This window comes from Coenobita brevimanus, chromosome 51 (assembly GCF_032717465.1).
Source record: "Coenobita brevimanus isolate Jiangsu-jjx chromosome 51, ASM3271746v2, whole genome shotgun sequence".
Classification (NCBI taxonomy): domain Eukaryota; kingdom Metazoa; phylum Arthropoda; class Malacostraca; order Decapoda; family Coenobitidae; genus Coenobita; species Coenobita brevimanus.
Window position 1 is genome coordinate 36,441,454 of NC_137004.1, and position 17,284 is coordinate 36,458,737.

Here is a 17,284-nt window from a genome sequence, read left to right on the forward strand (position 1 = left end):
CAGTCATAGAACTAAGGCTCAACGAATTACCTGCAGTAACAAAATAGTATTCAAGTTGTTGTAGTAGGCTAGCTATGTTTCGTCATGTAAAAACGAGCTGACTACAGAGGGGAGAGAGAAAATGAAAACCCGCCAAGGCCCACTCCTGTACCCACCCGTAGTCTGTCCATGTTTATTGTCTTCACTGCCATCCTTTAACATGGGATTAACATTAGATTACGATGGTAGTCACAAAATGCTGCAGAAAAGATATAGAGCTACAGTACTGTCTTTTCACTGAGCTATGGGAAAATAACGGCAAAATGAGGAACATTTCCGCCAAGTTTAGATGGACAAACTATAGGTCCTTGTATGTTTTCATGTTCTCCCTTTTTCTTCCTTTATTATTACAAGAGTTAAATATACATTGGAAAATTATTAGGAATGAATGATCCGCATCATAAACCTTGTCGTTTGATGCATACCTATTGTAATATTTGGCTTTTATAGAGGATATGTAAAGGCATAGGGATTTTCTTTTTTATTAAAAAAAACAATATATCTTGAAGCCCCTACTTTCCTAACAAGATAAATTTATCAGTGCCTGTACTGCACTGCGGTACTCCTCTTATGACTTAACTATTAATCATCCATAACATATTCAGTGACAATCATGAAATATGTAGTGACAGTGTTTGGAGGTCGGAGGTTTTGAATTTTTCCCGCCTTATAAACACTTCAGGGATGTTATGCGTTTGGCTTACATTTTTATTTTTCAGCCAGGTGACTAGACTTTTCTCCGTCTTCCTCTCTCAGCTTGAATGAGGAGTATCTGAGACAAGCGGATGTTCACACCCAGACGTTGTACCTTCTCTATCTGGGAGGTGGTCAGGTGCGATCGGCCAAATACCTAGACCGCATGTGTGCAATAGATCGATATTTCGGTGGCCCAAGCCTCTCCCATTATATTTTTGGGCGGATACAGGGCGTCCTCTGTCCTGGAACCTCAGACCAATGTCACATCATGGCCGTTCAAAGAGGCACCAGCGAGGTCGTCTGCTCTGCTCTTTGTTTATGCCGGGAAAGCCTTGAGGCATCGCTTGCACACGGGGTCTTGCAGTACTTGTCCGTCGTCCATTGGCCCATTTATCCAATGTCTCACCTTGGATATCTGCAGCACAGACTCAAATCGCGGCGGCCTGTAGTGCTCGACCTGATCTTAGTGTCCTGTACGGGGCTTCACAATCTGGTCCTGATGTTGGGTCCGCCCCCTGCTGACCCACTATCCAATGTCGCACCTTGGATCTGTAAGTGCGAGTCACGGTTGCAGAGCCTCTACACCGGGACCGGGAATGTCGACACCACGCAGAACGGGTTGCTTCTGGTCTCGATGTCCGGCAGACCACACCCGACGCCCCTCCGTAATGATCTCTTGCCTAGATCATCGGATGGCGTTGTCCAGCTTGCTCTCAGAATGGTGACGGGAGATTGGCGGCGAATCAGATGTTGTTGTTGTTGATTTTGGTTGGTGTTGGCCAATTGTTGATTCTGGCAGGTGGTAGCCTTGTTCCGACATTTCCTACTGTTAGCTTGCAGGTTGTCGTGCTTCCTCCTTTCTTGCCGATTTTGAGGAAACGAGCTCTTCTGCCATCCTAACTGACCTAACACATCTGCAAAGAAGAAATGAAGATTAGAAATATAATGATTAAGTAATAGTCATTCATTATACTCTCCAAGCAAGAATATTTTAGAAAATTTAAATGAAAAATAGAATAATGCATTCATATATATATATATATATATATATATATATATATATATATATATATATATATATATATATATATATATAACAGCATAAAGTTATGCTTGCATTAGTTTCCCTTTTACTTTGCCCCATATTCCTTTGATTTCTCACAGTATTCTCTTTTCCTGCTTTGCCATGACTTCTATTCTTCACCGCAGTTCCTTGATATATTCCTTCTTTAATCTGCATTTTCTTCCTCCTTTTTCAGTTTCTTCCTTCAAGCCCCTTCTTCCTTCCCTCCCATCTATTTTTCTCAATTTCTTTCTTCATTAACAATTCTTGTCATCCTTCCTTTTCCCTTGATGCTTCCCTTCTTCCCCTCTTTCTCTTCTGTCTCTTTCCCCTCTCCTTTTCTGACCATCTCTTCCATCCACATCGTCTTTCCCTTTCTATCCCATCTCGCCCTTTAGATAACCAAAGCTCTATTTACCTTTGCCTACTCCCGTTCCACCCTTGACATGATCCGTTCCCTGTTTCTCTTCCGTTCCGCCCCGGTGAGACTCTGTTAGACTTTGTTTACTTCCCGTCCCGCCCTTGAGATGTTCTGTTTTCTGTTTACCTTTGCCTACTCCCGTCCCGTCCTGGATTTGAAGGTGGTGTCGCCCATCCCGTTCTCCTAGAGGTGGTGGGGACATTCTTCTGCAATGGACATATTAGTTTCAGGTTAAGACAAGGTTATGATTTGATACACATGGTTAAGTTTATGTAAAGCTGTATGGTTTGATCGTAAATGTGTACACAGTGTCTTGAATGTGTAGTTTCTCAGATGTATACTACTTAAAGTACACAAAGGCCAAACATGTACACGTTTTGTATATGTTCATGTCTTTTAATGTGTACGGTCTTAAACATGTATATCTTAAATTACACAAATGTTAAACATGTACACATATCCTTAACATAATCAAATGTCATCCTTATATATGAATTTATGACTAACGTACACATTTCCCATGTATAAATATTGAATGCATAAACTGCTTAGATGTACACAAGAATGAGCCTTAATATGTGTACCAAGAAAAAATGTGTATGTGAGCGTTTTCAATGTAAACACAGCCATGAGCATCTTAATGTGCAGATGGTTTTGTATTTACATATAAGATATATACAAGAATGTGGAATGTGCAACTAATTACTATCATCATGGACGAATACCTAATGAACACAAACATCCACACAGATGTCAAATGTATAAGTATTTTACATCTACACATGAACAATTAAAATCAACACACGTCAGGGTTCACACGAGAATTAGATGTCTTGTGTGCATATTCACTTATGTACGTTCAGTTTGCACTATAATGTCCACATGAATGTGCACAATTGCGCTCAGTACCTGAAGTACGTATACCAGTCTCAATTTGAACACTGTTTTGAACACACACAATTAATAGTTTCACACAAATTTTTCAGATCCGATGACACGTATTTAATTTTGTTCTTGCTACCTTCTAGTGATTCGATTTAGCTTAGAAGCTTTCACCGTAGAAGTTACATATAGCCTTCATTAGCCAGTTCGATACGAGCTCTAAGCTGCATAAAATCCTATGGAGGCGGCAAGAACAAACTAGACATCATCGTCCCAAATAAAGGATGCCCAGAATTCCAAATGCTTTATATCTTACTGTCTTCCTCTGAAGAAAAGAAATGTAATAAGCTTTTGTAATTTTGTAAGTTAGCTGAAATGTGTCAAGTCGCCAATTACTTGTAGGTTTTTACCGTCTGCTGTTAAACTTCAGTGGCACTGTACTGCCAGAAAAATTTTACTTTTCCAATTTTTCGCCATTTCACTGTTAACCTCTCACTTCTTGCAGACAACAGTTCTCCATAATCCAGAAAACCTACCTTGGGTGATGCATACTTGGGGGACTTAATTTTGTCGGTTTCCCTAATCCCAGCCCCGTAGCTAACCTAGACTGTAACTGAACCCTAGCTACAGCCAACACGGCTCTGCTGTGAGACTGAGAATGAGCCGGCCCGCCCTTGACTGAGTTTATGTACGCCCAGGTAGCTGCGGTGCCAAACATTGCCATGGAGATAACAGTAAACTGAACTATAATATATTTCTGGGGTTTTCGGGGAGAAAAATTTAATACCTGCGATAAATACGTGTTTGTAGGAAGACATTAGGTTGCTTGTAGTCTTAGTAAAGGATTGTAATTGAATGTGAAAATTGCTCATGATGACGCAATCATTTGGCCTTCCAGGAATTCCCCACCGGCTGCTGACGTCAGCAGGTTCCGGCGCTGAGTATGGAAGCCCATCCCCCCTAACGTTCTGCCGGCTATTGTGATAGTCTGCCTCAATGTTTACGATGTTAGCGAAGATAATTTTAGCTCATGTATCCTAGAGCCGAATTCTAGGTGGTACAGGGGATTTCGTAGCACCTCGCGCTTTGCAATAACTACCATCAGTATCGTCTGGAATGTTATACATGGAAACCGTGTCGATATCAAAATGATACAAATAACGTAGAAAAGAATGTCAAGATGTAGTAAGCAAAATAAACTGGTCAGATGCTCTGCATATTCCAAGCGTAGCTGTATCATGCCCACACCCATATAATACAGTGTGGGTTTCATTCACAGGCCTCCGCTCGGGCGTCTGCATAGACTTCAGTATAAACCATAGGTCAGAAAACTACCCTAAAAAAAAGATATCTAGTTACTCAGTTACAAGGCTTGGTTACAAAATCCCTTACTGCACAAGAGAAGCTATGAAGATATTGGACAACGAAACTTAGAAGAGATATGAACGGAAACACATCCAAAATCAAAGAGAGAGAGCGAGAGAGAGAGGGAGGGGGAGGTTGTGCTACTGATGAAACGCTTCTGCCCATAACTTGGATGTGAAGTCGTGATATTCAACTGGCCTTTGTTATGAAGTAGTAATTCCTTGTTAAAAGTCAAATTAACTCTCCAGTCAGATTATACATGGTCTTCAAATAAGCTGAAAGCTGTTAGGATTGTTAATGAACGATAAGTTACACAAGTACATGCATTCTAAGGATGTGAATGAATAATCATGACAGAAAATATATAGAAGTATTAACCAAAATAGTCATAAATCTACACTGGCAGCTGCAACTGTTGCTATAAACAACTAGACAATGAGTACAGGTTAACATGATGAAATGTGAACCCAAATACTGTCATCTGCTTAAGTTCTGTTACTAGGGTGTTGCGTCACAACACATGGTTATATAATACACCACATTTGTAGAGCTCTACCTGCAGCGACAGTAGGTTTCGTAGATCTCTTCATTAGTTAGTTCTTTAATATATTATATCTTACAACCGTCTTCATTGTTATTTACTGCATATATTTTAATACGAACAAAGTCTGCATCAATCGCTAACAATAGGATAATAACATAGGAGGATAGAAAAATATAAACAGTCTGTACAAAACGATATTAAAGTGTTATAGAGGAATGTAAATCGTTGAGGAAGAGGTGTAACTGTTACGATATCTAAGCTAGCAAAACAACGGCGCGTAATACTACCGTTGGTGCGGACGGAAGCAGGAAAAAAAATGTATAGCAAGAGCTATTATGTAAGTGTTGCATTGTTTGCATTTTTTCAGGATACTCTTCCTTCTTTCCTTCCTATTGTTTTCTACCCCTCCCCATTACTTTCCCTTCTTCCTTCAATTTCCTTCCTTTCCTTTCCTTTCTCCCTCCTTCCTTCCTAACCTTTGCTTTTCCTCACCCTCTCTTTCCCTCCTCCGCCCTTCTGTTCACATTTCTCTCCCACCTATCTTTCAATTGTCCCTCCTTCCAATCCTTTCCCCTCCTCTCCTTTCTTCCTTCTTCCCTTCCTTCTTCCTTTTCCTTCCTTCTTCTTTCCTTCCTTCCTCCTTCTTTCATTCCTTCTTCCTTTTCTTTCTGCTTTTTTCCTAATTTTCCTACCTTCTCCCTCTTTCCGACTTCTTCCTTTCCTCTCCCCTTCCCTCCCTCCCTCTCTTCCTTCCAGCCTTCTTTCTCCCTCCTGCCCCACACTTTAGCTTCTACTCTTTTCTTCTCCCTTCCTCCTGCATGAGAGAGAGAGAGAGAGAGAGAGAGAGAGAGAGAGAGAGAGAGAGAGAGAGAGAGAAAGAAAGAGACTAAAGATACATACAGAAAACATTTTAGGCCTAACTCCACACCTCTCCTGACGTGAAAGGTACTGCATTCATAAAAAGTATAAGAACATTTTTACAACAATCGTCTCCAGTATATTATTATTATTATTATTATTATTATTATTATTATAAATCAGTATATATTGGTCGTACCGTATCTAGTTATGACTAACATTCGCCTTAGCCTGGCAGTGTTTTGGGCAACTGTTGAGTAAATATACGTAAACGAAAAACTATAAGAAACGAGTATAAGCTATATAAAGAAAAAGTACAATATATATATATATATATATATATATATATATATATATATGTATGTATGTATGTATATTATATATAAACATAATAGAAACAACATAGGACCGTATTCCAGGTGGCATAGGAGGCTTCGTAGCACTTTTTCCTTATCGATTTTCTCTTCGTTTAGATTTTATACCTTTACATTCCATAGTATAATATATACTGTACATCTTTTATCAACCTACAGTGATCACTTTAGGCGTAAAACTGCCATCTCTCCCTCCAGAATGCTGAGCCCTAACAACAGATTTGACACCAAAACACTGTGCTACTCTAGAAGAAAAGCAGTGGACAGGATGTAGGGCCGTAGTGTTGACTTACTGTATTTTGATTGTGAGCTACGGGGAATACACTACTAATGAACGAATATCTTTGCTAGGTAAAAGTCGGTGAAACATTGAATAACATAATAGATGATACTGAGATGCAAATTACAGCATAAGTCGCTAAGTTAGAGGTTCTACAGTCACCAGACCCACTCAGAATATGATGCTCAGGCTCAAGAACCTTTATGAATATGGTGCCTTCCTCCCTCACTCCCTCCCATCCTCCCTCCCTCCAGCAAATCTTTCCTACTTTCAAGTCCTAAAAACTTCCCGTGGCAACCCAGGCTCAGTACTCTCGCTCCCCCCCCCCTCTCTCTCTCTCTCTCTCTCTCTCTCTCTCTCTCTCTCAGCCTGTATTCCTTCATCCCCTTAATACTTGCATCATCGTCGTTCACTGACTTTCTCCCTCCCTCCCTCCTTCCTTCTCTCTCTCTCTCTCTCTCTCTCTCTACATACACATCAACATTACCATGGACATTACACATCAACATTACCATGGACATAAGCACCTACATAAATGAATACAGAAGCAGAACACACACACACACACACACACACACACACACACACACACACATTTGCGAGTGGGGAACGGAGGGCGTACTGTACACTCATAACCCCCAACACACACTTTTCCAAGGACATGTGCAATTACTGTACATACATACTGTAGTCCACTTAAATCCTGAGTGTGTGTGTATGAGTGTGTGTGTGTGTGTGTGTGTGTGTGTGTGTGTGTGTGTGTGTGTGTGTGTGTGTGTGTGTGTTTTCTGGGAACCTGTAGACTATTTTGTTTCATTTCCGTCGGACACATTCAGTTAGGCAGATTAATACACATACACAACTTTCCCTCACAAAGACATACACACAGGCACAATTCATATACCCAGCGAAACATATACGAGTGACAAAAATGTCCTACTTCTTACACCAATGATCTATGAATTAAGTGTTTAACACACACACACACACACACACACACACACACACACTCTATATCTATCTATCTATCTATATATATATATATATATATATATATATATATATATATATATATATGTACTTTTATGTATGTAAGTATGTTTATGTATGTATGTATGTATCAGTCTATCATACTAGCTGTCTATCTATCTATGTCTGTCTGGCTATATGTCTATCTATATGGGAATACACACACAAAAAAAAAAACATACACCATGAGACATACGAGTGACATAATATCCCACTTCCTTCTGTTCCACAGATCAAGTATTTTCATACTAATTTGCATTTCTTTTACGTATCGACGGGTAAGTCGGTACGGTCCCCTCTGTGGACGGGTGATTCAGTCGGTACGGTCCCCTCATAGTCACGCTGGATGGGTGACTGACTCATCTGCCGTCCTTGGTGTAAGTTGCCGCTTATTCATCCATTCCTGAAGTATGGTGGCTTTTCTCAACCTTCTAAGTATAGTCTAAAACACTTCAATTGATGGTACTTTTAATGTGTTTGGCCGCAATATTAAATCCGCCTTTGCAAAGGGGAAAACATTTTTTTTCCTTTTTTTGTCTTGAAATGTAATATCTGAACTGATAGAAATTTATCCTTTCTGTCCCGCTGATTGCGTTGCGTACAGTGACATGCTGTCCAACCTTTCCCCACCCTCACATGTGCTTTAACACTGAACAGTTTTACTTAGGGTGTATGCCAATACTTTTGCATAATCAGTTTTAGTAAGAATCTACTGGTAACAGAAGCATTCTGAAGCACCTTACCTTCCATAAACTTTCTAACTATTGTACGGGTTTTGTTTATGGACTCTGATCTGACGATCATCCTGAAGTGTTTCTTACTCTTGGTCATTATCCTTCTGAAATATGGTGAAGCTTTCAATACTCTTAAGCTTCTAGGACACAACTGAATAAAATCGCCTTATGTTAGCTGTAATAAGATTCTGGAGTTGTCCCAAATATGAGAGTGGTAATATGTACAGTACACTTACAGGCTCTTACTAACGACTTCCTTTCACCTGGTAAAAATCGCCTGGCGTTAAAATCGTCTGCCGTATTGTCTTAAAATACTACGGCTATCCTGATGATGAAGAGGTTAACAGTCCTTAGGCGTAAGCTGTAACAGAGCACTAGGGCATTTCCAATCATTTGAAGGTTAACCGAGTTTGGTACAGAATTTGATGTCGAAACTACCTTTCTCTGGATAATATACTTTTATCTTTTATTTGATGTTAAGTTTCCTTCCTCGTCGTTCTATAGCTTCTGTTATAAATGGTCACTGTTACCCCTTTTCTTAATAAAAAAAAAATAATTGGTGATCCTAAGAGATCATTTCTCTTACTAACTTTACTTTCATTGATCAGTGATCTGACTGTACGTATATTTAAGGACATAAAGAAACCTAAGATTGTGAAGAGAAAGGGAAAACCCCTATTTTGGACAACATTAGTAAAGTACGTGACAGGAAAAATGTAGCCTTTGGCCTTTCCACCTGATTACACATTGCGTTATGTAAAGTGGAATGCAGTCGGACCATTTTCTATCCTCAATGGTGTTGTAAGACTGACCACTGAAAATTAAATCAATAGCGTACCTACACCTTGGTGTTCTCAGGATTTAATAATATAACACTTAGCCCTATCAATGCTTTCCCTGATGACTTGACTCTTTTATTTTCCACCCAGTCTTAACAGCGCTCTACACAACGTTCACCACAACAATCACATGATAAGGCTGCAGCGTGCTTGAAACGTGATATGTTTACTGATTTTGATTGGCACACACACACACACACACACACACACACACACACACACACACACACACACACTTGAAACAGGATAAGCCAAAGGCTTTTTGTATTGTTATCTTCATTTTTCATTGATACTCTCTAGTCTCTTCTCGTTGCATTGTTGCATCATTCTCTTTACAGTTGCAAGTACGCATAGCACTGTTCTTCTCAACTATGTCTGAATGTATCTCCCATTACGACGACCATGCAGTACCAATCTGTCCACATACTATTATCCTTTTTCTGTCCAACTTAAGAGGAAACCGGGACTCTCAGTCATTCATTTACAGAATCTGTAAATTTTAGGACAGTTTTCCTCAGTGTTTCATCATTTTATGGTGTCTACAGTCTAAAGTCTTTCAAAAAATGGTAGGATTCATGTTGGCTCTCTTATTTAAATTTTTTTGAATGACAGATTTACAGGATTTCAGCCAAGGGAACTTTCCTTTGGTTAGTATATATATATATATATATATATATATATATATATATATATATATATATATATATATATATTCTGTGGTGGGTGGGGGCACTCACGTCCCACTCACGCTATGTACGAGGGGTGATTAGAAAGAAATGACAGTGAGTCCATAAACTTTTATTAGCATGAAGAACTATCAAACTATGACTCACATTCCTTCAAAATACTCCCCTCCAACCTCTATGCAGCGTTCCATTCTCTTTCTCCACTTCATGAAGCAAGCGTAGTACTCTGAAGACGGTATACTTTGGAGTTCTGAATTGACGGTCCGTGCCAAGTCTTGGATGCGATGAAATTGCTTCCCAGCGATGGCAGATTTAATTTTTGGAAACAACCAAAAGTCACAGGGAGCCAGGTCAGGGGAGTAGGGTGGGTGGGGGAGCAGAGATATACCTTGTTGTTCCAGGTACTGCATAGTGAGGCGAGCTTTGTGGGGTGCAGCATTGTCATGGTGCAGCAAAAGGCGAGACCGACGGCGGGTCGGTGCGGTGTTGGCCTTGTGTTCCAAGACTTGTGGAAGGACCTGGTCTGTGTAGTATTGGGCTGTGATAGTGGACTTTTCAGGCATCACATCCACGCATATTGGTCCTTGAGATTGAAAAAGATGGTGAAAAGGCGCTTCCAGCTGCGAAATCCTTCCTTCAAAATCTGAGGTCGAGGGTCTTCATCGCCCAACCACACCATGTTTGACTGCTTGTCACGGGTTGTGAAGAATGAAATCCAACACTCATCTCCAGTAGCAACATCTGAGAACAGTTTTGGACCATTTGGTTCAAATTCAGCAAGCCAGACACGACAAATCCTCACCCGTTCAGCCTTTTGCTCATCAGTCAACAAATGGGGTATCCATCGACAACACTTCTTCCTCAGGTGTAACTGTTCATGCACGATGTCATATGCACTCCCATAACTGATATCAAGCTCCAAGGCTAAGAACCTAAGAGTTACAGTTGGATCCTCGTCAATGATGGACCGTGCACGGACAGTTGTTGCTTCGGTCACGGATGTCCGGGGGCGTCCAGAGCGTTGTTCATCTTTCAATTCAGTTTTTCCTGCTGTGAAAGCACGAATCCAGCGGGAAACAGTTTCCAGGGAAGGAGTAGTGTCTGGATAAACTTGTAATAATTCCCCTCGAATCTCTGTTGCTTTCTTTCCCAGTTTCCACCTCGTAAAAATGTAGAACCTGCAGCCTTCTTTCGAGTAATCCATGTTTCTGGCCAGAGAGCAAAAACAAGAGTGAAGCATTCACTCACAACAATAAAACAAGAAAAGTCAGGCATACGGCGACAAGTTCAAACTCGTAAGGACAGGCAACTCTGCACTCTCCTTGCTCCCCTACGTCCCATCATTCAAGGTTTTCATGTTATAGCACGAACTGTCATTACTTTCTGATCACCCTTCGTAGTGCTGCTCTCGGGTGTCTGCCGTTTCCTCCCCTCCATCCTTCTTTCCTTCCATCCTCTTTTGTCTTTCTTTCCTTCATTCTTTTCTCGTCCTTCTGCCTACGGATGACATTACACTCCCTCTTCTGTCTTTCTTTCCTTCATTTTTTCCTCATCCTTCTGCCTGTGGGTGAGTCTGCACTGAGTGACAAGCCAAATGGTTGCCTGTACACCAGGAAACCATTTACTACGCTGGGTAATATATATAAATCGGTATATACTGGTCGTATCTACTTATCATTAACATTCGCCTTAGCTTGGCTGTGTTTTGGGCAACTGTTGAGTAAATATACGTAAACGAGAAACTATAAGAAACGAGTAAAGATAAAGGAAAAGTATCATATATAACAATAAAAATAATAGAAACAACATAGGACCGTATTCCAGGTGGCATATGAGGCCATATAACCAAATTTTGGCGCCTGGTGGTTTAGTGGGTAATTACGGTTCTCCAATCGGATTGAGCCGGTGAAGGTTTTTATATCCAAGGGATAGTTGGGGTTTACTCCTCACGTAATGCTACTCAGGGATGAGTGAGGCTGGTCACTCTCATCTTAAATGTCAGGACCAACTTGCCTAGCCCCGAGCTCCTACGCTTCTCACGAGGCAACGTAGGATTGGATGATGGATATACAGTATATATATATATATATATATATATATATATATATATATATATATATATATATATATATATATATATATATATATATGTATGTATGTATACTGCATAACCATGCTAAAAGTATGAATTCAGATCTGTAACTGAAAGCTGAGACGTCTGAAGATATCAACCAGAGTTTAATAGTTACAAGGATAATGAATATGATAACGAAATGAGAAGGGCTAATACAAGAAACTACATTTCAACAATGGGATCTGAAAATCCCAGTGTCTCGTCAGCTTCCTTTCCGACTCCCCCCATGGGCTGTTTTAGGAACGGATGTCCGGCGCTGGGGACGGTACAAACCCCACACTGGCCATACACGGGTTTGGGTTAGGTGAGGTGGGGTTAGGTTGCGTCAGGTCGTTTTGGATTAGGTTAGGTGTGTTTGGGTTTGGTTCGATTTGTTTGGCTTAATTATGTTTGTTTTGGTTGGGTTACGCTAAGTTGGGTTAGGTTAGGTCCGGTTTGGTTGATTTAACGTGGATTAGTTTCGGTTAGTTACATTGGCCCGGGATGGGTTGTGTTGGGTTGGCTCAAACTGGGTTGGGTTACTCGGAGTTAAATTGGGTTAGGCTGAGTTTGTTTGCTTAGGTTAATTTAAGTTAGGTTACGTAAGAGTATATTATGTTGTTTGGGTAGGGTTGGTTTGGCTAAGGTTGGTTTGAGTAAGGCTGGTTTGAGTAAGGTTGGTTTGAGTAAGGTTGGTTTGAGTAAGGTTGGTTTGGGTAGGGTTGGTTTGGGTAGGGTTGGTTTGAGTAAGGTTGGTTTGAGTAAGGTTGGTTTGAGTAAGGTTGGTTTGAGTAAGGTTGGTTTGAGTAAGGTTGGTTTGAGTAAGGTTGGTTTGGGTAAGGTTGGTTTGGGTAAGGTTGGTTTAAGTAAGGTTGGTTTGGGTAGGGTTGGTTTGAGATGGATAGTTTGACTGGTTTGCGTTGTTTTGGGCTAGACTGTTAATGTAGTTTGAGTTAGATAAGGTCGTGCTAGGTTTGTTTAGTTTGGATTAATTTGGGTTTGAGTTGGTAAGGTTAAAGTAGATAATTCGTTTAGCTTCACTTGGGTTGGACTGGATCGGGCTGGGTTGAGTTGGGAATGAGTTGGTTGGGATAAAGCTTGCTTTGGGTTAGGTTAGGTTAGGTCAGACTAGTAGAGGATAATTAGTTTTGACAGGTCAGGTTATGTAAAGTCAGGGTTAGATTATCTGATTTAGGTTAAGTTATGCTTGACTGTATTAGGAGAGGATGAGTCAAGTTATCTTGCATTGTACTATGTTTCTTTAGACTAGTTTAAGTTAGACTAGGATAGATTAGTTCGACTTAGTTCCACCTAAATCCAGACGATTATTCATCTTACAGAATCCCGCTGAAGTTAAATGGTGTTAGAATACGATAGGTTAAACATAATGTTAATTACACTTTCAGCCTCCTGTAACTCACTCCCAACTAAATAAAACCAGTTGTGAAAAATTACGCGAGTTGATCCTACGATGAGATGTTTAATTGTAATAATATAAACACTATGGGCTCATGACTAACTCCCAGCTGAACAGAAACGTTCTGAGTTTGCTGGAATAGAGCACAAGACTTGTCGCGACCAAGAGAGAGAGAATGGTGAGGGGTAATGACGCTCTTCAACCACAATGACTCACCTTCAGCTGAAAAATAGTACCCGACGCTAGCTAGAACAAATTCCAGAGTTGTCCTGACAAAGAGTGTGTGAATTTGAAGCACATAAATATTTATTGCTATAGATAAGATTACCTGGGATTAGTATCCCCAGATTCTGTAGCCAGCTCACCTACTACGTCAGCATGTGTCGTGAATAATGATATGAATAAAAATAGGTCGGATGTGTGTGGATAATTGGTGTTTACTAGGTGACGTTAATCCCGTCAACTCATACAGGATGTCATTCGTATTGTTGGGTTCATCTCTCTCTCTCTCTCTCTCTCTCTCTCTCTCTCTCTCTCTCTCTCTCTCTCTCAACTAAATAAAATCGTCTTGCGGTTGCAACGATAATAATAAAATGGCACCGTACTGAAGGGGTTTACACATCGAATCCAGTAGCGTTTTTCATTTCCTAAGCCAGCAAAACTATATTATTAGCTTCTGGGGAATACGTTCTTGTGAAGGGGGTTAGAAAAGCTATATGTAGCTTTTCCAATTCGAATAGATTCCTCTCAGCTGAATACAACCGTCCGATATCAGCAAGATATATGTCCTCGGCTAGAAACGACTTATGAATACTGTTTTCATCCTTTTTATTGCCAAGGAAGCTTCACTAAGCTGGAATATTCGTCGTATGGTAACTATATATATACTGTATATATAGATATAGATAGATAGATAGATAGATAGATATTGATAGGTAAAGAATGGGGTGCGAAATTGATACATGTAGAATAACGTCAGTCTCTTGTCGCAGAGTCAATGAGAACACTGAAATTAGAATATATGTTTGTTCCTGTCAACGTGGTGTTAAACTGAACGTCAGTTACATATAGCTTGCCTAAATTGGCTACTTATGAATTTCATTTCTGTTAATTTTAATGTACTCTTTCATTTCTAGAGGCTGAAATTCTTTGTGATGTATTAGATTGCACGATAAACCTTATTGATATTATTCAACATCCCGTAGGAAGGTGAAGCAGGGTGATGCAAAGTGATGAAATACATAAAGTGCGTACAGGTGTGCCATGTGATATCTGTGAGATGAATGACACCCTCCTCTCCACTGGACAGCTTTATCTCGACACAGCAATTTTATCTCAAGAACCGCCTGACTTTATCTGCTGCAGTCATTCTACACGTCTATCACTTCTTGCGTCATGCTTCTTAACCCAGTATGCAATATTATTATTACCGGTATTAAGAATTCCACATTCTGTGGAGTTCTTATTGATATTGTATCCATCTCTCTCTCTCTCTCTCTCTCTCTCTCTCTCTCTCTCTCTCTCTCTCTCTATATATATATGGGGGGGGAGATCTAGGAAGCTATCATTCCAAGACTGTTCGAAAGTGAGACTTGAAATTTTCAGGAGTGATGTATCTTGGTTGCAGGCTTTTTTTTTTTTTTTTCATAAAAGTTTTTTTTTTCCCTAGCAATAGCGCCCTCTAAGTTATTGTTTCAAATTTTGCTCTCCTGTGCAGCAAAAACTACTGATTCGATTGCTTTGCACATGTTCCAGTATGTGGTCGTCAACATATACTAGTTCACCTGGGTATTATTGATACTGAGATCCAACATATCCATATTGCGATATTGAGGAGGATCAAAATGGCCGCCTCATGTCGGAAAGTGCTAAATCTGAAAGTATTTGGCCTATTTTGACCAAACTCGGTGGAAATGTAGTGGGTCATGAGTGAACATGATCTGCATAGTATGAACGGCCATGATTCTTAATAATGTGTATATTTGAAAGACTGCACACTATATCTGATGTACAAGTGTGGAATTTTTTGTATCAGTCTAATATGGATAACATGGCATTATCATATGGAATGTGGAGTTCTTTGGGTATTGTTTCAGCAGTTTCAGAATTCTAGTTGTTGTTGTTGTTGTTGTTGTTGTTGTTGTTATTATTATTATTATTATTATTATTATTATTATTATTATGAATTTTATTATTATTATCCGGTGGTAATGGGCTGTTACGTGTCTATCATTTTTTGCTTCATGTAGTATCCTACAGTATTCCTCATGCTTTGGCATTATCGATGATGGAACAGAAACGCTATTCAGGACAAAATATCGGTGCCGCCTTTCCGCTGGTCTGGTGTACTTTCGTTGCTAAATGAGATTTATAGCACATCTTTCTGAGATATCTATCTTGTATAATACTCCTTAACGCTCTCATAACCGCGTCTTGAACCTGACACTATTCAAACAAACCTGAACCAGATGAAGTCGTGACCTAACCCCATTGGAACTGCATCACCCCCAAATGAAATCATAACCTACTTCCAACAAGGCTGAAATTAAAGCAGAACAATGGAGAACCCTATCATAACCTAATCTTACCGAGACAAAACTAAAACTTGACTTAATACTGCGGCCTACTGCTATCTGACTGACCTAATCTACCCTGACTCAACCATGAAGCGATGTAACCGTGTTCTAACCCAACTGCAACATTGACCTACAGTGGTGAATTAAGGATTGTAGGAGGAGGTGCGTTCCACTTAATAAATACTCTTGACCCACAGTGTTTGAGAGGGATGGGGTAAGAGGAGTTAAAAACATAAAGAAACGTAGAGTTATGGTTTTAAAGGGACCCTAAAAAAAAAATAAAAATAAAAATAAAAGATTTAGTCTAGAATCTGGTAACATATTTTTCCTTTTCATGATTTTCTTTCTTCTCCATACAAACATTTTCTTTAAGTTCAGGGGAGACTTTTCGTACTGGAGGTTAGTTACAGCCTTATTATTCCCTCTCACTACTTGGATACTTTCTTCATCAAAATAAAATCGCCTGGAAGCAGCAAGAGTGCATTATAGCATACAACATTGAAGTGATGGAGTTAATATTTGCGATGATGTACTTTAGAAATAATTTACCATCATTTGTAAGTTGTGTCTGTTGAGGATGAGACAGATTGAGTTTCCAGCCTCTCCGCAGTCTCAAAGAAAGAAAGAAAAAATGGACTTTTTCCTTCCCTATGCCTGCTGAATGATTTTTTTTTACTGTTATGCTATTTAAGGCTTCCTCACGTCACACAAGGTCCATGGATCTTTCAGCAATTCTGTTGTACTAAATCCGGTTTAAATGGAGCTAGGCTGCAGTTGTAGCGCTTTATGGCTAGGTTAGACTAGATCTGTTGATATGGAGGGTTTCACCAACGTTGTGCTTGGTTAGATTAAGCAAAGTATGGTTAAGTGTTTTGTTTGAGTGGCATATATTCACACACTGGAATTTCATAGACGTAGCGCTAAGCTGTTAAGTTACATCAGGTTATGTTAGGCTCAGTTAGGGTAGTTTGTTCCCACGTATGGGACTTCGATGGACGAAGCTCTGGGATCCGTAATTCTTGTTGACAAAGGCGACTTCATTGCACCACATCTTTAGCGATTTAGTTTGCATTTTTATAGATTAATGTTGTGTTGCATTATATGCCTAACTTCTCTCCGTCAACATGGTTTACTCACAATCAGACCTTTACTGATTCACTCATTCTCCCCTGTCCTCTTGGTTTCGTGGTTATCTTTTTCTTTCTGTTCCAAATACACCCACAGACTCACTTATTCTCCTAAACCCAACTCCATCAACTTCATGGTACGGTTATCCACCTGTCTTGCTAAAACATATCCACTGACTCATTCTCTACTCCTCACCCCTTACCTCTTAGCGTCGCCCTCTGCATGCGGACGGGGATGTGG

General features: G+C 39.9%; 1 protein-coding gene across 1 annotated transcript; it reads right to left on the minus strand.

Moving 5' to 3' along the window:
• Window positions 1–516: 516 nt before the first annotated feature.
• Window positions 517–3,744, minus strand: LOC145400110 (uncharacterized). The gene is made up of 3 exons (XM_080272620.1): window positions 3,638–3,744; window positions 2,346–2,425; window positions 517–1,649 (listed from the first exon to the last, which is right to left on the minus strand). The coding sequence occupies exons 1-3, from the start codon at window positions 3,649–3,651 to the stop codon at window positions 1,315–1,317; spliced, it is 429 nt and encodes a 142-aa protein (XP_080128746.1). The 5' UTR covers window positions 3,652–3,744; the 3' UTR covers window positions 517–1,314.
• Between the last annotated feature and the right edge of the window lie 13,540 nt (window positions 3,745–17,284).

Coding starts and splice junctions, on each gene's coding strand:
- LOC145400110 (XM_080272620.1), bottom strand. Junction 1,650..2,345: donor CGGGACGGGAGTAGGCAAAG/GTAAACAGAAAA, acceptor TCTTCTTTGCAG/ATGTGTTAGGTCAGTTAGGA.